Source organism: Gavialis gangeticus, unplaced genomic scaffold (genome assembly GCF_001723915.1).
Source record: "Gavialis gangeticus isolate Ggan-Ray unplaced genomic scaffold, GavGan_comp1, whole genome shotgun sequence".
NCBI lineage: Eukaryota > Metazoa > Chordata > Crocodylia > Gavialidae > Gavialis > Gavialis gangeticus.
Genome location: NW_017729023.1, coordinates 8,012,380 through 8,039,846, shown reverse-complemented (window position 1 = coordinate 8,039,846; position 27,467 = coordinate 8,012,380). Strand labels below are relative to the sequence as shown.

The 27,467-nt window shown below is 42.0% G+C and overlaps 1 protein-coding gene across 5 annotated transcripts in view; it reads left to right on the top strand.

The window, feature by feature from the left end:
• The window catches only part of FRAS1 (Fraser extracellular matrix complex subunit 1), a 468,008-nt gene that overhangs the window by 232,745 nt on the left and 207,796 nt on the right, over positions 1 to 27,467 (top strand). For all 5 annotated transcript variants that reach the window (XM_019516785.1, XM_019516787.1, XM_019516786.1 and 2 more), the window contains exons 6-14: positions 2,547 to 2,680; positions 6,882 to 6,965; positions 7,611 to 7,712; positions 7,809 to 8,000; positions 14,475 to 14,564; positions 15,181 to 15,219; positions 16,545 to 16,692; positions 18,167 to 18,310; positions 20,731 to 20,865. In XM_019516785.1, the coding sequence (XP_019372330.1) occupies positions 2,547 to 2,680; positions 6,882 to 6,965; positions 7,611 to 7,712; positions 7,809 to 8,000; positions 14,475 to 14,564; positions 15,181 to 15,219; positions 16,545 to 16,692; positions 18,167 to 18,310; positions 20,731 to 20,865 (1,068 nt within the window). The remainder of the gene's footprint in view (positions 1 to 2,546; positions 2,681 to 6,881; positions 6,966 to 7,610; positions 7,713 to 7,808; positions 8,001 to 14,474; positions 14,565 to 15,180; positions 15,220 to 16,544; positions 16,693 to 18,166; positions 18,311 to 20,730; positions 20,866 to 27,467) is intronic.

Below are 27,467 nucleotides of genomic sequence, written 5' to 3'. Positions count from 1 at the left end.
TTTGAGTCCCGTTTCTCTTTTTGGGGTTTTTTGTTGTTCTCCCGCCCTGGCGGGGGGTCGGGCTAGAAGATCTACTAGGTCCCTTCCGACCCTTAATCTATGAATCTATGAATCTATGTGTTGATGAAGGCTGAGGTTTCAGATTCGACCCAAGGCATCTAAATGCCCAATTCCCATTAAAATTAAATGAGAGTTAGGCCTGTGAAATCCCAGCCTCAATCTAAAAGGCAAAGCCTCCTGAATACTGGTGGAATTATTGATGTTTTTTATTGCCGATAAATCAGGCCTTTGAGTTTTGAGACACATTATGTCATCTTTAAAACTTGCACAAAAACTGTTTCAGAAACTGAAATTCCCCAGTGCCATAAAACTTAGGTATGCTTTTGTAGCTGCATACTTAATACACCTGATAGAACCTAGGAACCAAATGCCTGGCTGTAAATGAGGGAATCTCTTACGATGTGCCTGAATCCAGTGGAGTTGAAGCCTTTGGTATTGGAGCTGGATTTTGTCTTTGCTCTGTAAGTGACAAGATTGTCCATTACACAGTGGCATAAGATTGCCTCTTACACCGTGGCATAATTTATGATACCCAAGCAGAACAGGCTCAACTTTTCAGCTAACTTAAAATGCAAAATATCATGTAAAGGAATCATGTAAAATTTGAGTGTCAGCAGTTGTACTCTTCAGAGTACATCTTCCCAGCACAGTCGACACCACACAAATTGTCTCGTCAGAGAAACCTGACTTCATTTTTTGATGAGATTACAAGTGTGGTTGAAGAGCGTCACTGCACCAATGTGCTAGAAGGTGCTTCTGCAAGGTGTCTGGCTTAGTACCATGCAACATAATAATTAAAAAATAGTATTAAACTACTTGAATAATTTGCATACTAAGTTAGGGACTGACTGACTGACAGACCTCCAAAAGCACCTGCCAGAAGACTTGTCAATCATAATAGAAGGGTGAACACTTCAAGTGGGGTTCCATAGTGATTGGTTCTAGGCCTGATGCTATTCCACATTTTATCAGGGATTTGGAAGTAAATATAAAATCTGTGCTGCTTTAATATTTGCAGCTGAAACAAAGATAGGTCGAGTGATAGTTAGCAAAGAAAGGGCGGTTATACAGCACAGTCTGAGTCACTTAGTTTACTGTGCCCATGCTAACAAGCCACAATTTAATAGTTAATGACACCATGCAGGAACAAAGAATACAGGGCGTACTTGCAACCTAGGGAACACTGCCCTTGGAAGCTGTAATTCTGAAAACGATTTAAGGATCACAGAGAACAAGCAACTTGACATGAACTAACCAGTGTAATGCTGTAGTCAAACTGGCTAGTGCCGTCCTTGGATGCATGGATAGGAGTATTTGGTAGGAGAAAGGAAGTGGTTTTATCTCAGTACGTGTCACTAGAGGGACCTGTACCAAAATACTGTGTCCAGTCCTGATGTTTGCAGTTTAAGATGTTGAAATTGGAGAGGCTGCAAAGCAGTACACAATGGAGAAAGTGCCTTGGAGTAAGAGACTTTGTTAGTTTAGTTTACCAAAATTAAAAGAGATGTAACCTCATTATAGTGCATAGCATCTTCTGAGATAAAAATACCAGGACTCTTTAAAGTAGGAGCAAAAGGCATGACAGAAATTAATGGCTGGAAGCTGAAGCCAGCCAAATTTTAAATGAGATATGGAACAAACAGTGGTGGTGATTAACTACTTGAACAAATTGGTGAGAAAAGACATTTTTCGGTGTCTTTAAGTCAGGATCTAGATGTATTTCTGGAAGATGTGCCATAGTCATATCAAATTGTTGAACTCAGTACTAGAGGAACAGGGTGAAAATTGAAGTCTTATGTTATACGGGAAGTTAGACTAGATGATGACTAGTCTCTTTGTAGCCATAGGGACTTATTGGACTGTGCAAAGATGCATACCGCCTATGGCTAGTAACCTTATATACAGATGTTAGATCTTGGAGTATGTTCTAAGGCCAGCTGTGGCAATTTCAAGATGAAGTCTTTTGCCCACAAACATCAGTAAGGACAGGAGTGACCAGACTGTGCTAGAAGCTTATAGGAGCAAGAATTTTACTTTTTTTGTGTTCAGGAAACATCTAATGCATTGCAGATGCTATCAGAAACAAACTGGCAATAAATAAATGTCACTGCTGGCATGTATTTTAGTATTCTAATAAGTATAATTCACCTTCAGGGGAATGTTCCTTCCTTGCTGAAAATGCTTATCGGTGGAGTCATGTATCTATAATTCTTTGTTATATTCCCACAAATTCATAACTCATTGACTGGCGGAAGGAGGAAAACCGGAAGTATTTTGTGTACCAGTGAACACTGCGCTGTGCAGCCAGTTGGGGCCTGCAAGAAAAGTCATACTCTGCTGTTATTGCTGGGTATTTAAGTGGTCCGTAGTTCCTAAAGCTTGGAAAGGATGGATCTGAGATTAAAGATGTGTAATGGAGGGAGGAGGGGGAGAGAATTAAAGGAAGGCTGAAAATGGAAACACAGAATGTCTTAAATGTCTCTCAGAGTCCTGCTCCTTTGACGGCCAAATGTTCCAGGATGGTGAGGAGTGGCAGCTCAGCCCATGCTCCAAATGTGTCTGCAGGAATGGAGCAACTCAGTGCTTCACAGCAGAATGTCGGCCTGTGGTGTGCAGCAGGGTAAGAGCAGCACTGTCAGGTTTCTCTTTTTGTGGGAAGTGGACACTTTTCACAAGATCATGTTGTCAAGAGTTACTACTGGGAGAAAAAGCATTAGGAAAAGGAACTCCTTGAAGTGTTAAAAATAAAACAACAAAGCCAACCTACCAAATAAAAAGACCCCCTGAACTTTGCCATGTATGTGCTTATGAATCTAATCTGAAAAGTTATAATATCAACTTGTGAACTCTGCTTTCGCTTTTTTAATACTGTGAATACTGTAGAGCTGGTCAAGAAATATTTTTGTTCCAAAAAAAAGTTGATGAAAGCAGAAAAGTTTTAACAGAACTTATGTTTCTTCAGAAGATTTGTTGAAACATTTCAGTTTTCAGCTAAAGTATTTTGGTTGGTAATTTTTTGTTAAGAAGTCCCCAGATGTAATAAAAAATGGATATTTCTCAAATGAGATGACCATTTTGGCCAAAAAGTCATCCTTTTGTCCAAGAAATGCTTTGAATTAAAAATCTTGAATCAGCTCTAGAATACATCTCACCAAGGGGTGATACGCTGCTGTAATGCTTAGTACCAAAACCTGGAAGCCAGTAACACTGGTAGGTTACTTACTTGCTCATGTTCACCCCAGAAGTCATCACGAGGGATCCTGGTTTTCTCTGATTAAAAATTGCAAATTCTCTGATTAAAACCCCAAAATCTGTGATAAAAAGTAAAGACCCCCCCCAGCCCTCCTCCCAGTGCTACTGGTGCCCTGCACTCCCACAGTCTCAACAGTTCTCTTGATGCCCCTCACAACAGCCCCCCAGACCCACAGACAGACACGCAGGCACAGACGTGCAGACACAGACACTAACACCCACCCCAGGTAAGTGTGTGTGGGGGAAGGGGCGGTGTAGGGCGGGCAAAAGGGAAGGTGCTGGGGGGTAGATCAAGAAGGGGAGAGCATGCCCCTGTGCCCACTTCCAGGAGCAGGGCCAGGGGGTGAGGGCCAGGGTGCTACTCTGTGGGCCACACATGCTGGCCGGCCTGACAAGGAGTTCACACACAGAGGCCGCCACTGCAACTCTGCCACTGCACCCTGCACTAGCATCCCACGGCCACCTGCATAGCTTTGTGGGCAAGTGGTGCAGGGCATGGCAGCAGCCATGCGGTGGCAACCACTGTGTGTGGGCCACATACATGCCGCCCAGCCGGGGGGCGGGAAGGGGGGCTTGTATGCAGCAGCCGCCACTGCAGCACTGCTTATGGCCCACGACTGGCTGCATGGCTCTGTGGTGGTGAAGGGTGGTAGCAGCTGCGTGCTGGTAGTGGGAGTGGGGGGGCAGAGCTGTGCAGCCAGCTGCATGCGAGCCGCCTCCTCCCCCTCCCCTGGGCAGGTGGCTGGGTGGCATGTGTGCGGCCCGCAAGTGGCGGGCACCACCATACTTGGCCCCGCATCACTTGCTTGCGAAGCCCCTCACAGCCCCCCCGGATCTCCTCTGCCCTCACCGCATGGCCCTGCTTCCAGCTGTGGTGTGTCGCCTGGGGCTGGTAGCACCCCCTGCTCCCTCAGGCCCCAGCCATCTTCCCCAGCCCTGCCCCATAGCCCCACTTACCTCTAGGCTCCAGGGGCAAAGGACAAGTCTGAGCCTGAGCCCAGCCTTGGCTGCCTCAGAGGCTCAGGCCCTGCTCTCCCCACTTTTGCTCCCTCTCCAGGCACGGCTGGGGGTTTCCCACCCTTTCTTCAGTTGGCTCTTGCAGGCTGGAGCTGTGGCAGCCTGCGAGAGCTCTTTGCAAAAGCGGAGAATCTGAGGATTTCTCTGCTAACAAGGCAAATCCATGTTTTCTCCCATAAAAACAGGGAATCCGTGCTTTTCTCCATTTTTTCTGTGGGAAACGGAAAACCCGGATCCCTGATTATCACCCATATTACAGAATGAAAGTGCTTTTGGTTCCCAGCTTTTTGCTTAAAATGTTAATTTGTCATTCCCTCAAATCTATACATTCCAAATGCTAATTAACACTGATAATTAACTTATCAATATCTGGATAATATAAAAAATCTAGAGCATACTTAGAGTGATTTCCACAGTATACAGTGCTTTAATGAATTGTATTCTATGTTAGTTTACAAACAAGAAGTGCTAAGAGAGTGGAGTAGATCAGTGGTACCCCCCCATCTGGATTCTACTTGGGGTTGGTTGTGGGGTGTGATCCAGCACACAAGACCAATCTTGCACACCTGGATCTGTTCATGCCCAGGTGTGATCTGACATTCAGGGCCATGTTATCTGCCAGGCTCCCCTGAGTCTGGATATTTGAGAGCAGTTGAGCTCTGTGGGCAGGATCTGACCTGCAGGCTAAGCACCTCTGCAATAGATAATGGTGGATTTCTTTTTTATTGGTTTCCTTAGGTCACGTTTCCCAGGATTCCCAAGCTTGTTTGAAACAATATGACCTTAAATTGCAACAAGAGAGATTTAAGTTATACAGGAGGGAGAATTTTTTAACTTTTAAGCTGGTAAAGCAGGGGAACAGATCATGTATGGAGACTGTGGAATCTCTCCTACTGAATGTTTTAAGTGCAAGGTTAGACGGACATTTTTGTAGAATGGTTTAGACACAAATGATCCTGCCTTGAGAAGGGGATTGGACTAGGTAACCTCCCAAGGCCCCTTCCAACCTTTTTTTTCTGTGATTCTGCATTGCTGACTCCTTTGCAAAATCTGCTCCTTGGGAGTTCCCATTGTTCTGCTCTACTCTAGGTCTCAGGGTACTACAGTTATCTTGATTTTTAACCACCTAGTGCATTCCAGTAATCAACCCAGAAATCCAGCTCCTGTGATGGGTGAGATGTGGTTAAGCAGGTTGCCAGGATAGCATTGCAGAAAGCAAAACCCCTGTTACAAACCCTTTCTTCTTTTAATGCTCACCCACCTATATACCAGGGGCCCAGGTGTTCATATAATTAACATTGGCCTTTGAAAGAAAGCCCACCTGTTTTTCTGCATACTAAGCACTTGCTGTTTTGTGCTGAGATGTGTAATTAATATTTGGAGATTAAGTGCTGTGTATTAAAGAAAATTTATGCAAGATTTGGATTCCCCCCCAAATGTACACATATTATTCATTGATCAGTTACAGTAATGTTTAGTCAGCTAATCATTAAACCTTAATTTGGAAAAACTGGAATGAGTACACTGTTGTCATGACATGTCTAGAATAATCAGCTAAAAGCATCCAAGTTAATACAGCAAAACTCCCTCTTAGGTAATTCGGAAAATGTTCCGTAGATTTCCTAACAAGATGCTGTAATGGAAAAGGCCTTAGTAGCAACTGCAACAATCGTGTACCACTCCCTCTTGTTCTGCTCTTCTCTGCATTGTTTGTAGTTATACTTGTACTGCTGCTTCTGGGTCCCATTTCCCACCAGAACATACAAATGAAAAACTTCTCCCAGATGCTAATTCTGGCAAAATGGCAATCAGTAGAAAGTGGTCATTTTGCCATCCTTCAGATCCTGCCTCTGGCCTGTTATCTGCCTCAAGGGAGGGAATCAGCTATTTTGTCAGTTTTTTCTGTTTCTTCAAAGAGCTTGTAGGACCAGATTTTGCTACCCACCCTCTAGTGACGGTAGCACTACCAGATTTTGCTACCACACCCTCTGGTGACTGTCCATGAGGTAAGGTAGTAGTGTGTGTAATTAAAGAGATAGAACTGGGTTGCTAGTTCTTAGCCCTCCATGCTCTTTGACTGAGCCAGAACTGAGGAAGAATCATGCAGTCTTCCTGATAGCACAGGATCTTGTAACTCTGCAAGGGAAAGCTCCTCAGGCCTGCCTGGTGGGAGAACCCAGGGAGTCCTGATGGCTCACATTGCATGGGCTCCCCACAACCCCTGCCGTGGGGGGAAACAGTGTAACCCTGTGCCTTATTGCCCCTTGCCACTCAGAGGTTGGACAGCCCTGATCTACACCATGTACCTCTCTCTCTCTTCTTTGGTTTCTAAGTCACTGGCTATCTAAAGAAACCCAAAATCTGCTATTTTGGAGGATAACTTTGTGCCAAGTCCATTATTTGGATGGTAAAGTATAAAGAAGACCCCACATTTTTTACTGTAATTCAGGGCTGAGTGGCTGCTGGTTAGCATGGAAGTTACAGGCATGGACTACTAGGCCACAGTTTTAATTTTCAAACAGTTATTTTTTTTTGTTTCAATTCATCTTTAGGATGAAGTTATGATTGTAACTCCTGGAAAATGTTGTCCAGAATGTGTTCCAAAACCCTGCTCTGTATCTGGAGAAGCATACAAGGTAACCTTTGATGAACCACACCAAAAGCCAGCCTGACCTAAGTACTGACTTTTCTCCGATTTCCTTTCCCTCACATCTGACTTCTAGCCGGCATAACTAACTTGATGCAACAGCTGCCTTTTCTCTCTGGGAAGGTAAAGGAGTTGAAAGGGATTAAAAATAGGAAAGGAATCTGTTGGCAAGCAGTGACCAGGTTGACAGGGTGAAGTAGATAAGTAGATAAGGTGTTTACTATGTATCCGTCTTTTTAAAGGGGAAAAGCAGAAATGATTGATGAATCCTACTGTAGTCATATCATTCTTTGTATCACTTGGAATGCATTTAATATATTTAGTGATGTATACAAAGGAAGGTTTATTATGAATAAATATTTGTTCATAATAATAATTAAGTTCTTGGGAAGATTAGTGACTGTTTCCTAACAGTTTGAGATATACACATTGTGGAGTCTACCTAGTCTTCTCTTTTTTTTCTTTATATTTGCTTATAATGGGATATATCTTCTTTCTTTAAAAAATACTGTGCTTGGATATGGGCACACACATGCAACCCAGTGTGCCCAATGAAAAATATACACTGTAGAACCTGATTTGGATATCAGTGATTGTTATTATTCACATAAGTATGGATCTTCTCTTTGGACAGCATGGTCAGCAATGGAAGAGAAATCCCTGCACTACCTGTATATGTCATAGAGGGGAAGCCAGATGTGTAAGACAGGCCTGTGCCCCAATCACCTGTGAGAAGGTAAGTCAGATATACAGATCAGGCTATATGTATCACTCATCTTGTACTTAATGATGGTTCAGGGGACAGAACTCAGTAAATATTTGTGTTTTTTAGGATCAGAACAAAGTGCAGCGTCCAGGGAAGTGTTGTGAGGAGTGTGTATCTTCCAAAGGCATCTGCTTATCTGAAGGCATCGTCAGGTACCACAGTGAGATGTGGAATGGCACTCACTGTGAGTTCTGCATGTGTGATGGAGGGCAAGTCACTTGCCAGAATGCAGAGTGTGCCAAAGTGGAGTGTGCCTGGGTAAGAAACGATTTCTTCTTTTAAAACATACAGATGAAATCCTATTTTTTTCTTTAATTGATTGACTTTTCTTGACACAGTTTAAGAATCTGGTCATGGTAGATCCTTCAATTCCTGTTTTACCCTTCTGCCTTAAAAGCACTGAGCAGAAGATAGAGAGGAAATGGACTTCAGATTTTACATTGGATAGAAAACTGGCTGGATTGTAGGGATCAAAGGGTAGTAATCAATGGCTCAATGTCTAGGTGGCAGCTGGTATTAAGTAGAATGCCGAAGGGGTCAGTCCTGGGGATGGTTTTGTTCAATATCTTCATCAAAGTCCTGAAAGATGGGATAGAGTGCACCTTTAGCAAGTGTGTAGATGACACCAAGTTGCGGGGAGCAGTATATATACTGGAGAGTAGGGCTGGGATTCAGAGACACCTATACAAATTGGAAGGTTGGACCAAAAGAAATCTCATGAAATTCCATAAGGACAAGTGTGAAGTCTTGCACTTAGGACAGAACAATCCCATGCACCAGTAGAGGCTGTGGGCTGACTGGCTAAACAGCAGCTGTGCAGAAAGGGACTTGGGCATTACAGTGGACAATAAGCCGAATATGAGTCAACAATGTGCCCTTGTTGCAAAGAAGGCTAACAGCATACCGGGCATTAGTAGGGCTGTTGCCAGCACATTGAGGGAAGTGATTATTCCCTTCTATTCAGCAATGGTGAGGCCACATCCTGAGTACTGTGTCCAGTTTTGGACCCCCCACTACAGAAAGGATTTGGACAAATTGGAGAGAGTCCAGCAGAAGGCAATGAAAATAGTTAGAGGTCTGGGGCACATGACTTATATGAAGAGGCTGAGAGAACTGAGCTTATTTAGTTTGGAGGAGAGAAGACTGTGGGGGTGGGGGGGAGAAGCAGCCTTCAACTACCTGAAGGTTTGTTCCAAAGAGGATGGAGCTGGACTGTTTTCAGTGGTGGCAGGTGACAGAACAAGGAGCAATAGTCTCAAGTTGCAGGAAGGGAAGTTTAGGTTACATGTTAGGAAAAACTTTCTCCCTGGGAGGGTAGTAAAGCACTGGAACAGGTTACCCAGAGAGGCTGTGGAATCTCTATCACTGGAAGTTTTTAAGACCAGACTAGGCAAAGCCCTGGCTGGGTTGATATAGGTGGGGATGGTCCTGCTTTGAGTAGGTAGTTGGACTAGATGTCCTCCTGAGGTCCCTTTGAACCCTAATTTTCTATGATTCAGGGATGGACAAGGCAGGCAGTTTGGCTGTTTTGCATTGTGATACAGGATGCTAAGGTGAATCACTGTTTGTCTCTAATCACTGGCCCCTTCTGCTTTGTAACTAAAGCTCAAGCACATGTCTGAGTTCAACAGCTGTCATTGGTTTCAATGAAAACGTGCCCCCCCCCCAAGAGTTGACTTGGTGTGGACAGAGTAGATCAGATACAGCCAGTTCTGCAAGTAGTTGTGAAGAACTTTACCATTGACCTTTGCTAAAAGTACAAAACAAAATACTGACAAAGTTATTAGCTGCTAGATATTCTGACCTGCCTCCTTTCCTCATACAATGATGAGGCAGGGTTCATGAGGAGACTTATGGGAAATCACACTAGCAAAAGCATTACTTCTTTCATCAAGAGAAGATGACTAATTATATTACAGTTACACTATAAATCAGATCTTGAATACTCACTAGTATGCTTGAGAAAGAAGCCAGTATTAAGTACCATTTGGAATATGTTGCATTGTAGCTGAAAACAAATTTACCACTTTCAGGGTTCAGCCCAATATGAGGCAGTCCGAAGTTTCCAGTTGCTTTACAGAAGTATAATAAATGTGCTGATTCATAAGCAAATATATAAAGTAGCAGATTTAATTTGCACCGACAAAGTAGATTCTTTCCTTTTCTGTTGGAGATAATGTGTCCTGCTTTAGGAACAGATCCTGCATAATACAGGGTACCCTTAATTCTTGTTGAATTCCATGGAATTCAGTGGGAGTTAAGGGCACTCAGAACATCACAAAAGTGAGGTCCATGGTCAGTGTTTTCAAACCTTTGTGCGCCAAGTTAGGCATCTAAAACTCTGGTTAGGGATCTGAATAAGTGGTGTGATTTCAGGATGCCCTGTGCTACCATTAAATCAGTAAAATACAACAATCCAAAGGAATGGGGGAAAAATTCCCCTTATATTGGACAAGAATTATGGTCCTAAAATATAGGAAGTAAAAAATCTTTGCCCAAAGACTTGCATCCCACATGACATCTTCAAAAGGTGAAGCAGCTTTATCAGGTCTGTGGCAGCCCTATGCCATCTCCGCAGCACAGGATCTGCTTTGATTTATTTAAATGAAATATTTAATCTTTAAGCAGAGAGGTTCACACTTTTCCCTCTACCTCTCTGGGGTTCAGCTCTGCCAACAAAATTAGTGATTTTTAGACACCTACCTCAGTAAATCATAGCTACAGTAAAGCTGGGAGACTCTAGGATTCAGACCTTCATGAGTGGGCTATTAATCTTCCAGTCACGCAACCCTGTGTAAAGTATAATGAGGCCACACAAATCCCAGGCAGCTAGATGTAGCATATCAGCATTACATGGCTGGAACTAGGGCTCAGTTTTTAAACTCTTTCAAGCAAACCTTTCCAGGAACGGTTGAGTGAATCTGTCAGTGATGATTTTTGTGCTAATTTTAGAACATGAATTCTCAGCAGATCAGCTGTGAGTCTCCCCGGGAAGTTGCCTAGCGTGTTGTGAAAGCATGGTTGCTGAAGTCAATTTGTTCAATCAAAAGCACTTTAATTTTCAGAAGCATCTCATAATCCTTAATATTAGTTCCCACCTTCCCTCCCATGAAGTGCTATAGAGACAGCATTCAGGGACCTTTCTGAAAAGGACAGGTTATGGGTGGCGGAAGATAAGACTGAGCCCTACCTAAGAATGTCTGATACTGTATTTTGATAATATCCCACTTTGGAATCTGTCTCTAAACTGTCTAATCAATCCCAGGAGTATCTCATTACATCAGAGGGATGAATGGGCTGTTAACTAAAATGCACCTAGTTCTCTTCCAGGATGGCCCTGATATTAGGAAGAAAAAGAGGAAATTAAATTAAGTCCTTGTGTTGCACTGCATTTCTCTTTTCCTGGCAGGCTACACTAATTACTTTTGTGCACCAGAAATATCGGGGAGATCTGAAGTAGTGCATCTGTATATCTGAATGTGTACAAAGGCATTTTCTTCCTCAGTTTGCCCTTCCCACCCTTCACCTCCTTCCAGCATTCTTTATGTTGAATGTAATAAGTAACTCCTTGTTACAAATGACCTACCTATCTTGCAGGGTGCCTCTCACTTCTGAGCCCTGGAAGAACCCAACTTCAGTTTTGGCACACCAGGGTGGACTCGTAGATGCCTTTGAATCTAAAGACAGTTAATGTAATCTTAAGAATTCACCAGGTGAATTCTTTTCTTCACTCCATTTGTAGGAAACCTCACTGGCTGGCCAGTAATTTTTAGCATCACTCATATGCAGAACAACTTCCTCATAATTGGAGGTCAGTTAGGCCAGTAATTTTCAGCCTGGATGCCATGACACCCTGTGTTGCAGTCAAAAGCGGGATTCAAACCTAATGCAGTTAAGGATTGATACAACACCTCATTTGGTTAATAGCAATACTGTACACGAACTATAAAAACTAAATGACAGCAAGAGACTCTTCTCCTACATTCAGTAAGTGAACTATCTTAAAAGTCCTAGTCTTTATTAACTGCAAGACAGTTTTTCACTGATGCAGGCAGAAAGCCATTTTCAGTCTTGTCAGCCTACACTGAGCGTGGATCTGTTGCTCAGGAGGTGAATGGCTGGGTACAGAATGATTTCTCTGTCTCTCCTGGAATGCACACACTTTCTTGGCAACTCTGTTTTGTTCTTATACTGTTTAATTGTACAGTTTCAAAGCATTCCTTCTTGATAGTTGGTCAATTAAAGTCTGAACAAAGGAGGTAGGATGGGACCATCACATTACCATTGCTAACTGCGAGGATCTTGTTTCTAGTTATCCAGGTGTGAAACTTGTTTTTGCAAGCTTTTGATCAGTCCGGAGGTTACACTTTAATCAAGTAGGATGGGTTTTGATTGACTGAAGATGGATCTTGATTGACTGAACGAAATACCTTGGGGCATTAATGACAGGACACTGTACTTTGGATAATAATTTTAAAAATGGGTTAGAATTTACATTTACAATAGTCTGCATGGTGATGGTCTATATGGAAACATTTGCAAAACCCCAGACAGACATTGAATGCCTGTTTTGAGAAATATGCCTTAATTAAGGGGGAATATGTCAACCAGGATACAGTCACGTAGGGGTATGAGGATATTTATGAATAGTTTAGCATAGTAAAACATTGGGTACCTTTGCAACTATCACAGAAGATGAAACCAATTGGGATTGCTCTGTTTTGCATGGTTCCAGTCATGATCTTGCATTCTTGTGCAAGATGCACTGTTATTTTAATTTGGTCATTTAAATTTCAAGTGTAGGTCTGGCCAGGCTTTCACAGTCATTACCCTGAGGTGCTTTGAGAGTTTCTCAAGGGTGCCATGAGGTGCCACTCAGTGTTAGTTAGCCATGGTAGGTGTGCAAACATGATTCGCAAGATAAACCTAGAGATTTCAAATAGGAGTCCATAGTGTTAAAACCATTCTGACCTGCTGTGGTCTTTCTGAGTTCTTTTCGACAGAAGAATTGCTCTATTCTTTTCCTTCAGTCAAGAAATAAGTGAAAGCTAAGAGCTGGCATTTTCTGAGGGGTGCCTTGAATCTAAGAAGGTGGAGAATCACTAAACTACCCCAAGACTGAGTAATGTGGAAATATCCTTTCATCGCACCAGTTTTTCCCCAAACTAGCTAAATGAGCTGTGAAATCATACCTATTGTTCTTTTGGTACAGGTCTGTGCACGGCCACTTCTCCTTTAGAATTAAAGTGTCTGTTCTGATTTGTTTTCATACATCTACAGCTATCTGAAGGTCTATTTTTATGACCGTAATAGCACAAAGGAATCTTACTGCAAATTTGAGGCCAGGAAGGAAGTTTACCCCATGGTCAGATCAGTGTAGGCTGTGGGGATTTTTGATTTTCTCTGTAACAGGGATTTGGGATCTTTTGAACGTATATTAACAACGTTTTACAGAACGTTGGCTGCTGTGGTCCGCTGCTTTACCTGTGGCAGGTTTGGGTGTTATGACTTGTACTGTGTCAGGGTTGATTGTAGATTTGCTAATAAGTTAGACAGTGGATTTGTATAGGATAGTTTGGATAGAGACCAAACTATCTTATACAAATAACCTGCCTCAGGTAGAGAGTTGGACTAGATCAACCTTTTAAGTAGCAAGTACCCTCTAACTTCTGAAAATTTTAATAAGTATCCCAACACTCAATTTTCCAAGAGATTTTATATTTACAGACTAATGTGTGCCAGATGTTGGAAGAAGGGCTGTGTATATAAGGCCGTGGTATGACAGATGTCTGATCTGGTGGGGGAAGGGTTGCCACCTTTTACACCAGCGGTGCACAACTCAAGTATGTACCTGGGCTAGAGGTGATGTTGGCCAAAGCTAGGAGAGCTTTGTGCGGCATGCCAAATTATTTAAATTTAAGTGTTTTGCCATAATTTTGAGAGGAGGAAGGGGCGATAGAGAGAGAGAGAGAGAGAGTGAGTGTTGGGGTACCCACGTACCTGCTGCCTGTGTCTTGCGTACCCCCAGGGGTACATGTACCATAGGTTAAGAAACTATGGACTATATGACATCTTGAGATCCCTTTCAGCCCTTACTTCTCTATGATTCTGTGAAATAAAATGTCACCTAGAAAACCCAGGCATAGCCAGGAATTGAATCTAGCTCCCTTGAGTCTATAATTTGAGCTCTTTAAACACAAGACTACCTTTCTTCTCCCATAAGTGTTTCACCTCCATTCATACACAATAGACTGTGAACAGTCAGACAGATGCCCTGTTGCTATGTCTTACAGCTAAGTAGTTGTTCTGATACACTGGTATAACTTTAGTAAGTTCTCTGGATTTACACAGATGTAAGCAAGTGCTGCATTTTTTATCTTAGTTAAAAATCCTATATATTTTAAGCTCTCCCATGAGGATCTTAAAACTTTTATCTTTTTCTTCAAGAACAAAAAATAAAACAAAGAACATGATAAAAGAAGCCAGGGACAAAGCACTGGTCTTTTTGGTGAAGTTCCTGACCTTTTCTGGGTTTTGTTCAACAACCACAATGTTAGTTAAACACATTTTTTGGAATGTACAAACAGAGATGAAGTAGGATGTAGGAAAGATAAGGGTGAAATTAGATATGGAAGATTGCATTCCAGTGCAATAACCTCTCTTGTCTCTGCATTCCATGGTGTGTTTAGGTAATGCTAATTCTATCTGTATTGCTCCAACCTTTCTCCACAGGGTGAAGAATTAATTCATTTAGAGGGAAAGTGCTGTCCTGAATGTGTTTCAAGTGATAGTTACTGTGTTTACAAAGAACATACCAAAGATGTAAGTAGCCCAGTAATTTGGAATATGCAGTGCAGGGTGGTAAGCCTGTGAAGATTTGGAAAATGGGCTGTGTCCTACAGGTCTAGCGAGAACATTCTTAGTTGAGACTTACAAAGGAAAACTCCACTGATATTATTTATCCTTTTTACATTGTATAAAATCTGCTTATTTTTACTTTTCTGCACTGTGTATATCTATCAAAGATTTTTTATTACATTTATTAAATTTGCTTGCTTTCCCCTATCATGCCTCTTTATTGTTTAATGTACATACCCCTAAGTTTTCAGTGCATTCCCCCAGTTTTAAGATGTCTAACTTTCATTACATTCCTTTGCGAACTGCACCGTTAAAGCTTACTTTTTGAATGCATAACTTATTGAGCATTTTTTTCTGCAATAGGACTCCATTATTTATGTATATTTTCAAGAAATTTTTTCTAAAATTGACTCTTACTTTTTTTTGGTTGATGTGCAATAGCAGATCTTACATGATTCTGACAAATGAGTAATGCTGCTTATTACTACATAAGTAGAGATGAAAAGCTCTAACAGATGTGGGCAATGGAAAATTAATGTGTTTTTTTTCTAAACGGCAACTTATCTATTTCCTTTCTTAGATTTTTTTCTCTGATACAAGTGAGGGAAAGCGTATCAAGGTGAGTATATTGCATATTGTGTTGGATCCACTGGCTTTTTTTACTAGAGAAATCCACACAAAGGATCTCTAGTCATCTAAGCATCACTCTTTGCCTGGTTCATGCATATACCATCCACCTATTCTGGGGCTTAGCACAGTTGCATGTACTAAATGAAGAAATGGTTCTATTTTAGTGGTCCCATAGGTACAGGTCCCCCCAGACAAGGTAGGGAACAGGTATGAAATGGTCCTGTTTCCCTCTTCACTGGCTAGTGAAACTAGCTAGATATAGAGAAAGGAGCATATATTGTTCCTGTCCTCAGGCTAGTGTTTTCTGAAAGAAGATTGTAACCTTTTGATCTGTCTGTTTTTCCCATGGTAAAAGATTAACAGTGACTGTAGACACTGTCATGTGACTGTTTTTATTTAAAATTATTGTTAATGAACTGCAGAACGGGTCAGTGCGGTGGTAATCTTTTGAGATGATGTGAAATTCTGTCATTAATCAGACCTACAGAAAATTGGGGTGATAAAGTTAGGCAAAAGGGCAGATGGAATTCATTCCCAACAAAGAATGATGAACATTGGAAGGGATGTTGGAAACTGTAAGATACATTAGTGAGGTCTAAATTAAGTCTAACTACTTAGGAAAGACCAGAGAAAGCAAACAGGTGTTCCTACTATTTATTCTTGTTCATGATGTGAGAACAAGGAGGCATGCAATAAAACTGAAAGGCAGTACGCTTAGAAATGACAAAAGAAAGCAATTCCACAATACAGAGCAATACAAAGCTCTGTATAACTGAGAACAAGATCACAGAAAGTTTAAAAACGGCTCATCTATTTGCATGTGTAATGAGAATGTATAACGTTACATTGGATGCAATAAAAGATTCCATGGCAAGCAAAGCACCATGAGCCCACACCTAACTGGCAATGATTAGGCAAAGTAACTTTCCCAGTCTGTAGGAAAATAAAGATACCTTTCTCTCTGAAGTATCTGCTACTGGCTGTTCTTGGGGACAGGATTTTCGCCAAGATGGGAGTGCTGATATGGTCTGGTACAGCAATATTCCTTCTGTTTTGTAAGAATAGGGCTGATGATCATTACCCCTGTGTTAGATTTGCTGGTTTATTTTGGGATTGTTGTAAATCAAAAAACTATCTATCTTGTGCAAAGGCTGTCCCATTACTGGTGATATGATACCTAGTCCTAGACTAGCTGTCAAACCCACTGTGGCTTATAACATGCAACGTGGTGGGGATTCAGTCTTGTTGCAGAACTCCACATCTCTGCAGTGAGAACAGAGCAGTAACACAGACATTCAATGTTGTCTTGTGCAGAATGGAGAGAAATGGAAAGAAGGCCTGTGCAAAGAATGTGAATGCCGGGACACCCAGGTGATCTGCTATCACCGCTCTTGTCCGTCTTGCCCACTGGGCAGCCTGGCAGTGGAGGTAAAGGGAGACTGCTGCCCACAATGCAAATCAGGTATTTGTTTGAAGCAGTTTCTGCTGTTATTTGCATTTCTCTACAAGGATACTGCTAGATTCTCCCACTTGTCCTTGAACAGGGTATTAACTTCTATAACCCTGACTTACAGAACTAAAGATAGGAAATGAAGTTAACTTTTTTGTCAACACTTTTAAGTGATACACTGGTATGGGAGGGACCTGAAGGGGGAGAACAAGCTTATAGCTGTAACTTGATTATCCAGCCATTACTCACATTGGTTATCCCAGTAGTTTGGGTAGGAGTGGTTATGTGGGTGCTCGTTAGTGTTAGTAACAGATATACAATCCAGTCCTTGCATTCCGCACTCTCCTCAATTTTATCAACTTTCTTGTGATACCTATCTCAATTTTTAACTTCTCTGCTTCTGTTCTGTTCATGGCTTTGTAATTACTCCCCTACCTGTATAATTAAATTAAGATTTCAGGTTAGGTTTAAGACTTGAGCCAAAGGCTCCCACTTTCTTCACTTGGTTTGGATTAGACCCTTAGTAGCTTTCTTTTGACAGACAGTAAAATATCGGTAATTGGGGGTAGGGGAGGGCCATTCTTGAAATGTTTTGTGTTCCTTTTTTAATATAAGGAATCATGTAACAAAGAAAAGTGTTCCTTCTTAAGCTGTGATGAGGTTTTTGAAGTTTATAGGCTCATGATTAATTTCCTTGAAAAAAAAAGGGAACCTCTTTGTTTTGAAATGCCCATGTCAAGTTTGCCTCAGGCTGAATTAGTGCCCGTTAATAACTGTCTGGAAATGTTAGAGTGGCTTTTGCTATAGGGTAATTTTGCATATAAATTAATTTTTCCACAAGGTGTTGACATTTCCCTTCATTTAAATTTCATAGTTGATAGGTTTTATCTGTGGATTCCTAATTTTTTATATTGGCAGCTGTTCCTGCTGCACTCAACTTACTTTGGTTTATTTGGGCACTTTGGTTAATAGTTTATCAGTGGACAAAGAAAATGTGTTCACAGTTTTACATTCTGTGATTGCAGGAGCAGCTCCGTTGGCTTCTCAGATCAAACGTTTTAAAGTTCATTATTTATTACGCACCCAAAAACAAACAAAAATCGAGAAGTGAAGGAAATCCTTTTTCAGACAGTTCACACAAGCTTTGAGACTTCTCATAGACCTGAAGAGATGTATGTTTGGAACACAAATAGAGAGGAAATGGTTATGATATTGTGTAACTATGCCCAAATCACTTAGGATCCAACTTTTGAGTATTTTAATCTGAGTCCCATTAACTTCTTAGTAACTTCATCGCTAACAGAGTAAGATATGGTGGTACAGCATGTAACTCGTGCTATTTTGGGAAAAAGAGGCTTGACCCTTTGGCAGATGAACCAAATGATGGCTCTAGATCTGATTCTTGTGCACATGCCATTTCTAACCTTCTTGTGCCAAACCATGCACTGTTGACAGATTCTTTCTTGTCTTTTATTTCTCATGGCAGTGCAGTGCCACCCAGACTGTTTGATATGCTCTCAGTCCTTTGACCACTGTGACATCTGCCGGGATGCAACAAAGCAACTGCAGAATGGACACTGCGTGGGGAACTGTGAACCTGGATTCTACAAGGATGCTGGAGTTTGCTTAGGTATAACTAGTGAATGGGACCAGCTAAGTGGATTTTCTGCAGTGTCCACGGGTCTTTAGTTGGCAGGTTTTTCAGGGACTTATTCTTCAGGTTCCCCTTCAGTCACATATGTTTAGAAGTTGAAAGTCTTCCTTCTTAACTCATATTTACATGAAACCAAGGGATCAGGTTACATTTGATAAATGTAGCCTCCCAGGCTCTAATTTGACCCTTAAATCCTGTTGACTTCAATGGATCCTTAAATTAAGCGCATTGAAAAAAATCAGTTTGTAGAATATTTCAAGTAAAGGACAACTTTCACCACCTGCTTCTATGAATGGGCATGCTTCCTTGAACATAGCCTTCCAACAGGAGATATACATGGCTGGATATAGGATTTTGAAAACGGAGGTGCAGATGGTGTGACACATCACATAAAACACAGCATATATTTTTCTCCAGTTAAAGTGAAACTAGAAGCTTAACTAATATGCTAGGGAGCTAGCAATAGATCATTGAGTTTAAGATCAAATAAAAAAATTAAACTATTGCAATCTAATTTGCTAGATTTATATAACTTTCCTGCCTGCTGCAGTGGGCTGGACCGGATGATCTTCCAAGGTCCTTTACAGCCTTACAATTCATAGATTCATAGATATTAGGGCTGGCAGGGACCTCATGAGATCATCAGGGTCAGCCCCTTGCCCATGGGGCAGAAAGTCAGCTGGGGTCAGACCACCCCAGCAAGATAAGTATCCAAGCATTTCTTAATGGTATCCAGAGTAGATGCTTGCACCACTTCTGGGGGGAGTCTATTCCAGACTCTGGAGACTCAGATGGTAAAGAAGTTTGTCCTTATGTCTAGTCTCAAGCGGTCTTTCAGCAGTTTATGACCATTAGACCTTGTCTTCCCTTGGGGTGCCCTGGTGAACAGATGTTTTCCCAGTTCCTGACGCACACACCTTGGCTTCCACCAAGTCACCGACCCTGTGCCCTGAGCAGGAAAGACGACCCCAGCCCGGTGCATGTCTAACCTCCTCTTAAAGACCCTCAAGATAGGGGAAAGCATCACTTTCCTTGGAAGCCCATTCCAGATTCTGGCAACCCTTACCGTAAAGAAGTTCTTCCTGATGTCGAATTTAAATCTGCTCTCCATCAGTTTGTGGCTGTTGTTCCTAGTTACTCTAAGGGGTGCCCTGGTAAACAGAGCATCTCCTATTCGTTGCTGCCCCTTCCCCACCAATGAATTTGTGGAGGCTGAAGAGATCCAGGGCCCTCAATCTCTCCTTGTAGAACTTTGCCTGCAGGCCCCTAACCATACAAGTGGCCCTCCTCTGAACCCTCTCGAGGTTGTCTACGTCCCTCTTGAAGTATGGCGCACAAAACTGGATGCAGTACTCCAACTGTGGTCTGATTAATGCCGCACAGAGGGGAAAAATCACCTCCCTGGGCCTGTTCTTCATACTCCTGCTAATGCATGATAAACTGTGGTTAGCTTTACTGATTGCTTAGTTACACTGATGACTCGTGTTCATCTTCATCTTGTCAACAATGACTCTGAGATCCCCTTCTGCTGCCATGCTGCCGAGAAGGTCCCCCCCCCCCCCAGCCTGTAAGCATGCTGGTGATTCCTTCTCCCTAGGTGCAGCACCTTGCACTTGTCCTTATTGAACTGTATCCTATTCTGTTCTCCCCACTTTTCCAACCTGTCCAGATCGGCCTGGATTCATTTCCTACCCTGTAGTGTGTTAGAGGGTAGGGAATGTGTTCCCTACCCTCAAGATTCTCCACGTCCTTTCTGAACTGTGGAGCCCATGAATTTATAATATATATCGAGCTTAAAAAGACACAGCACACTAGACAAAAAATAGTCAAAATAAATCAAAAGATACTGTATGATTAGTCCTGTAGTCATTATAGTTAAATATGTGTCTCTTATTCAGATTCAAAATTTAGCCTTCTTGAGTGTCTTGACAGTGCATTCAATACTTCACTGTCAGTCATTTCTATACTGAGTTGTGGTTTTTAGCTAGAGCTGAAAACAGTCTTCAGGGCTGTGAAATGGAAGAGAGACATTAATAGGAAGGGCTAACAGGCAGCAAAATTGCAGAAGAAAGGATAGTTTGAATAGTGAAACATCAAGACCATTAAAAAGAAGAAATGGGTTGTTAATACCTGTGGAGTGAAGAAATGTTATCAGGAAAGAGAGAGATGATAATCAGCCATGAAGTCAAATGACTGTCTCAGCACTGGCTGAATAGAAATACCACTGCCCATGCCAGGCAGTTGGTTCTAAATGAGTGCAGCATGAATTAAAGGAGGGTTGCAACTGCACCACTGCACCACCCTGTATCCACCCCTGAACATATACACATCAGCATCATTGTACAGGAACATCTTAAGCTAATGCAGTATATTTTTCCTTTGTTTTGTGTGGACAGCCTGCAAGGAAACATGCCTGACCTGTACCAGTGGATTTGAATGTACATCATGCCAAGGACCAATGCTAATGAAGCATGGGCAGTGTGTGGCATCATGTGGGGAGGGATTCTTCCAGGATTATCTCCACTGTGCAGGTAACTTTATGGGATACTTTGTGTACAGGCATAGGGCCAAGCTGCACATACTTTGTATTGAGAGATCTGCTGTCAACATGGGTGTAGATGCTTGCAACATTATAAAACCTGAAAATAACAGAATTTATATAGGATGGCAATGATAGCAAATGGGGGAAAATGCATTAAAAAAATAAATTTGGCCTCACTTTTGTTTAAAAAAATTGCTCCTGAATGTCCTAGTTCAGATTTCCCAGTGCTTTTCTCAGTTGTCCTATTATGATATAGAAGTCTAGCTTTTGAAAACGTCACTGGGAAGTGGAGGGAGTAGGGGACATAATTACTATATTTTACCCTTGGCCTAAACTCCAGAGCCATGTGCTGGAATCCACTGCATGGATATATTTTTTGTGTTCAGTACTGGCTTATTTTCAGTGAATGAAACTCCCCCTCACCAGGAGGCTTTGCTTAGTGATGTTTATTATAGTTAATTAAGGATGGATACAGGGTTTGGTTGGAGCCAGAGAAAATCTCACATAAATATTTTTATAAGTTCTTCTGCCTTTGACATTTTCATTTGTTTGGTTCATGCTTCTCTCTCCATTGTAGACCAGCTATTATGGTAGCTGTTCTCAGCAAAAAGATGTAGGGAACATTACAATGTTAATTACAGTACCAGTTCCACAAAGCAGTGAAATGTGTTTGAAGGTTTATATCTTTGTCTGTATCCAGACGCTGAGATTCAGATTGGAAAATGGTGGTTTTCTGTTTGATTCAACCCTTACATAGTTTTTATGGGCTCCCCTCATTCCTTTGAAGTATCTTAGTTAGCCCAAACTAACTAAGATTTGGATCCTTTTTCATCCTGCCGGCTATATTTTCCCTAAAGTTAGCACTTTTCCCCTCATGCTACTGGTCTTTCTTAAAGAAGGTTTTAATTCTTCCTGAGACTCTAACTAAGCCAAACACTCGAACATCTGCTTAATTTCTTAAGCAAGTCCCCATGACTTCTGTGGAATGACTTGCTGGTTTAAAGGTAAAAGCATTTCCAGAATTGAGGTCTACAAAAGGATTGTTTCTGGAGTGTCATTTTCATAACACTTTCTGCCTTCAAGCCAACCATCCATGTTAGGTTTTGAATACTCTTGCCTAACAGACCTTATTTTCTAGTGTTAGTATTGGAGCAGCCACTGGAGACCCCAGTAAAGGACTGGGGCCACCATCTGTTAAGTGTTGTACACACTTATGAAGAAAATAAGTCCCTGCATAAGAGAATATACAATCTAAGTTCTTAAGTAATTTTCTAGTTTGTTTATTTTATTTTACCATTTCCTTTCCCCCTGCACCTGGCACTTAATTGGCAATGCCCAGTCACTCCTAAAGCAGTGGGAAAAGGTTTATATTAATTTTATTACTGGTTTGTAGATCACTGATTGTACATTCCATTCATATTCCTACTCATGCATGTCCACAGTAGAAAGTTGCTGGGAAATTTTGTTCATGTTTCCTCGAGGGAATTAAACCAATTTGCTTTAGTTCTGCCTGGCTGCATCTTCTGCATAAAATAAGGCTGGTAGAGAAAGTCTTAAAATTTAGAAGCAGGCCACATTTCATTTCCATTCAACTTGTCTTTGTATGCTTTGTTTTTTCACACATGCAATCTGATGGTTGAAACTGGTTTTCACTTGTTCAACAGTGTGCAAACACCTGCAGAAGATTTATCATAGAATCAAGTATAGGATGGGCAAAGGATACTCAGCTTGTGTTAATTCATTTAGCTCCAGTTAACAAACGTTGAAGATCTGGCCCTGGAAATAGAAAAGACCTCTGAGAATAGCTAACCTACTCCAGCCTCTCCTGCAATTGCAGGAGAGTTCTCTGCAATGTGTGAACAAACTACAATGAATCAGTGTTTTTACTTCTTTTTTAATTATTATTAACAAGACCGACTTTAAAGCTAAAGAAAGAATTTCTGCTGGTTTTCTACTCTATGTTTATAATTTGTTTTTCTGTAAAGCAATAAAGCCATTAAGAAAAAAGGGCATTTGAAAATTGGTAAGAAGAAAAAAATTGTTTCAGATAACTAGCTCTGTGATTAATATTTATAGTTTCAGAGACAGAGGTAGGACATGGAGTCCCTCTTGTTAAAGACAATGCGATAGAAATGAATAAAATAGCATCCCCCCCTCCAAAAAAGCAAAGCTGAGAAAATGAGAAATAAATTACATCTGCTTTATAAAGGAAGGGGGAGGAAGGACTTATTTCCCATGCCCTCATTATTTTTATCTAGTGTAAATATTAAAGATTACTGCTCTCTGAAAAATGTAGGTAGAACTTAGGTATTGCTACGTTAACTTACCCAAATGTGAATACTGAAATGCATGGCCAGTTTTTACAGATCAGAGCCAACATCAAAATAGAATGCTTGGATTTTTATTAAAAACTTATTTTTCACCATATTTTGGTTACAGATCTCTCTCCTCTTTAGAATAGGGGTGTCAGTATTACCAAACTGACTTGGTCCAGATGGAGAATTACCTTGTAATGACATATAGCATTGGTTAGAGGGGTGGTTAGCCTTATTAGCCTGAAGTCAGTCAGAAGATAGGGTAGATATGCACCTTTATAGACTAGCTAACTATATACATATATAGAGAAAGAGATGGTCTATAAAAGCGCATATTTACCCTGTTTAAGGTTGATTAAACATACCGTACATACTGTGCTAAACATGGTGTTAAATTGTTGAAAACATTGTGCATGTTTCAAAAGACAAGCAGCACTTCCTCAAATAATTCATCAGGCACCTCTTGGGATGCAGTTAGTGTTAATTGCTTGCTGTCTCAAAACCACCTCTGATTGTTGCACCTGCAGAGAGGCAGATGAGGTTTTTGAATAGTCTATTGACTAGGAAGACTTTAAAATAATTTATGCTCTGAATTCTGGTAAAGCAAAAGGGGGTTGAATGGCTGAGCATAGAGAGCACTAACTTTTCATATCTGGCATTGTGCTTTATGTACTAGGACTTCAATGAAACAAGTCAGTTATGCCATATTGACCAGAAATTGAAGGCAGACTGGTCCTAATCTGGAGTGCAGCAGAGCATAAATGCTTTATAAATCCACGTGCTTGTTTTCCCCAAGGGAGCTAGCACATTACAAGAGTTCTTGTCTTTTTAAAAGCATTGGCCCTGACCTGCCCATGTCTTGCACTCATTTAATACAGCTGGAAGTCCTAAACTTAGAGTAAAAACAATAGCGAATCAGGCTTATGAACGTGGCAGCAGCACGGTGCTCTTAGTTTAGCTTTGAAAGGAAACCAAAATATGAAAATGACTCAGCCATTCATGAGGGATAGGAAAACATAAGCAAAACCCAGCAGCCAGGTTAACGCCTTCCCCATTTCTTTCCTTGGCAAGAATGAAACAACACTGAGGATTGCAGCCTGTAAGAAATCTCCTTGAAACGTGTAATATAATTCTGGAATATAATTCGAAAAGCAGGAAAAGATTTCCATGACCTGTGTTTCTACCATTATCCCATTGGGCTCATTTACATAATAAACATGCTACTGAGATGTATAATGTTATCAATAAACCAGTGATAAGGCTGGTGGTGACCTTTCTGTGGCTTGCTGTGTTGTGTATGGAAGCCGTCTACACCAGGAATTTGGGAGACCTGAGTTCTACATTTGACACAAGTTTGCTCTACAGTTGGAAGCAGGTTTCGTAGGCCTACATTTTCAAAGTGGTTAATGGTCGATATTAACACCTCAGCCTTTGTGGTTTCCAGCTCAAGACATTGTAGGATGGCCTGAAGTACTAAGAGTATCCACTCTTAGCACATTTGGGATATGAGGCCTCTTTAAAGCATCTCAACTGAGGCTCCCAAAAGCTGAGGCATCCCAAGAAGCTAGTCACTTTTGAACATTTGGGACATTTTAAGTTTCCATTCTGTAAAATGGGGGAGAGCAATAATTGCATGCCTCACCTCACAGGGTTGTTAACAGCTAATATTTGTGTTAGGAGGATGGCAGGTTTCTTGTGACATGGATCTCACTTAAGGATTTTGGCCCAGTTTCAACTTAAATTTTGATTAAGGCCTTGCTAGTCAAGGGGCAGGCCTGGCACACTGTTTCAGAAGAGGGTTTGGCTTGGTCATGTCTAAAGCAATATGCAAAGGTATAAGTTCCTTCAGCTCCAAAGAAAATGAGCATCACCATGCTTGCAAAAGAGCTTTATCCCACTCTGCTTTTGTGCATTTGGAAGGCATGACATACTGTTTCCTGTGCTCTCAGTGTATGGCTGACTTTCACTTTTGCTGACACAGACAGTTTCCCAGAACCCCAGAACAGAAAGTCCTCCCCCATGCTCACACTCAGCCCTCTTTTCTTCAGTGCTTTCAGCATAGGAGTGGGAAAGTGAGTGATAAAACAGTTGGCCAAGTGTATTTGTTATGTGTGATCATCTTGAATGTAATGGCTGTACTCAGCCTCTACTCAGTGTCTTTATTCAACTGGGATGGATGGTGTGGAAAACAAGTGAGGAGGCTGAATATCCCATGCTGTCAAGGGACAAAATGGAATAGATGGAGCCGGTGCTTCTCAGTGCCTCTGTACAACAGGGAAAATTACAGCAGAGGAACAAGCAGTTAAATGCATGGAGTGTTTCTGGCCCAGTCCTATAGGGTTTTTAGTTGTTTGTAGATAGTTAAAAGTGCATGCCCCTTCAGCCTCACCCCCCTTGTATCTACATACCCTGTGCACCCTAGTGCCTAGGCAAGCTACCTGTTACTTCCAGAATGATCTGAGCTGAGGATAGCTGGGGAAAAGCCTGAGAATGCTGCCCAGCTCCCCCATAGCTTGTGCTGAGATGTTTTTCCTTAGCACATAAGTTACTGTAGACAAACCGAATAAAGATATTGCAGGGAAATCAATAGCTGTTGGATTTTTGTCAGGGAAGGGGGAACCCTCCAGGCACGCAGGCAGTGATAAATCACTGATGCCTGTCACTATGAGCATGATAGGTGAAGGATTATATGTGTAGGAGCATGAATCAAGTCCTGTTTGATAGTCAACAGGAGACCTGCAGCTGAAGCCCTGTCAGGATGCTTGCTGCTTTGAATGCAGAATACATGGTTTTACTCAGGCTATTTGTGGATACCAAGGCCAGAATGAACAGGTGAGTTAGGCCTGATGGGGAAGCCATGCATTTAACCCAGGCCAATATGATCTTTGCCTTTTGCTGCAAATATTAGGTTCAGCTAAACTGCCTGAGTGAATTAGCCACTAGCCGCATTTGAGCCATTAGCTCTGCTGCCCACTCTAATGCAGCCTAAAAGGAATGAAAGAGCTGGGAGAGACAGGACGGACACAGAGCAGCCTTAATTCTTAGGGGGAAGGTGATCTGTGTGGATTCATCCTCCTGTCTCTCCTCTTATAGTCCACATCAGTCTTTCCCAATCTATTATCCTCTTCCTTCTCAGTCTCTCCAGCCTTTAGTTTCCCAATTCTCCTTTTCTTTCTTGTCCAAGGGCAGCTCTCTGGCTAGTTCCCTTAGCCTGGTCTGGAGATTTCCTGTTTGCTTCTCTTCTCTTCCTGTTATTCCCATCAACTTGACTCTAGATGTTACTCTATTCATGGCACTATCATTTCAGGCTTGTTGTACCTTCTCAGCAGGTCTGGCAACCTCTGCTAAGCTGTTTGTTATCTCTCTGTTTCTATGACTTTTCCACATCAGATATAACACTACAGTCATTGCACCCCAGGGAGATAGAAAATTTGAAGACAACAGTTGCTGCAGTAGAAACTTCCAGAGCTGATGAGACCCTGCAGTGGCTTTGCAGAATCATTGCCAAAGGCAGGAGGGGCAATATGGAATTGGAGAGAGAGAGAGTGAGCAGGGGGGCACTTTAGCCAAATGGATCTGACCTTCAGATAGAGCTGGTTGTTTCCACATCTGGCTGGAGCCAGCATCTCCCTCATTTCCTATAAAGCGTGCTACATTCTGCCTGCCCCTAAGCTCTCCCTGCCCACAGGCATGCCCTTCTGTATTTGGTCTGTCTTTGCAAAGTGAAACATGCAGTAATTTTAGTGAGTTTTCATTTTGCAGGCAGAGATTGCAGAAGTATCACAACTTGGCCTGCTCCTTTAAGAGACCAGCTCAGTTATCCCTTTCTGCTTACACCTGTACTGGCAGTCAGGCTTCAAAGGGAGAAAGCCCAGCAGTTGGAGGTTGGTTGGGAGGAGGAGCAGGGGCATATCTAGAGGAGGTGCAGTGGTGCAGTCACATGCCTCCCTTTCAGACCATGCCATGGAAACAGCAACCAGTACTTTTTAAAGTCCCCAAGAGCTGCTCCTGCCCAACTCCAGCTAAGCTGTGCAAGGAGCCATGGTCAGCCTGAAGATAGTGCAGTGGTGGAAGCAGGTAGGATTCCCCTCTCTGCCTGGTCCTCCAGGTGTTCCCCACCAGCCTGGGAGCAGGCGCAAGGAGAGGAAACCTGCTTGCCACTGCCATTGCCTCTGGCTGAGCCTGTAGCCCCTTGAAGCCTGGTTGGAGCAGGGCAGGAGCAGCTCTGGAGTTCCCCCGACCTCTAGGTTAGCTGGGTACCGGGGGGGGGGGGGGG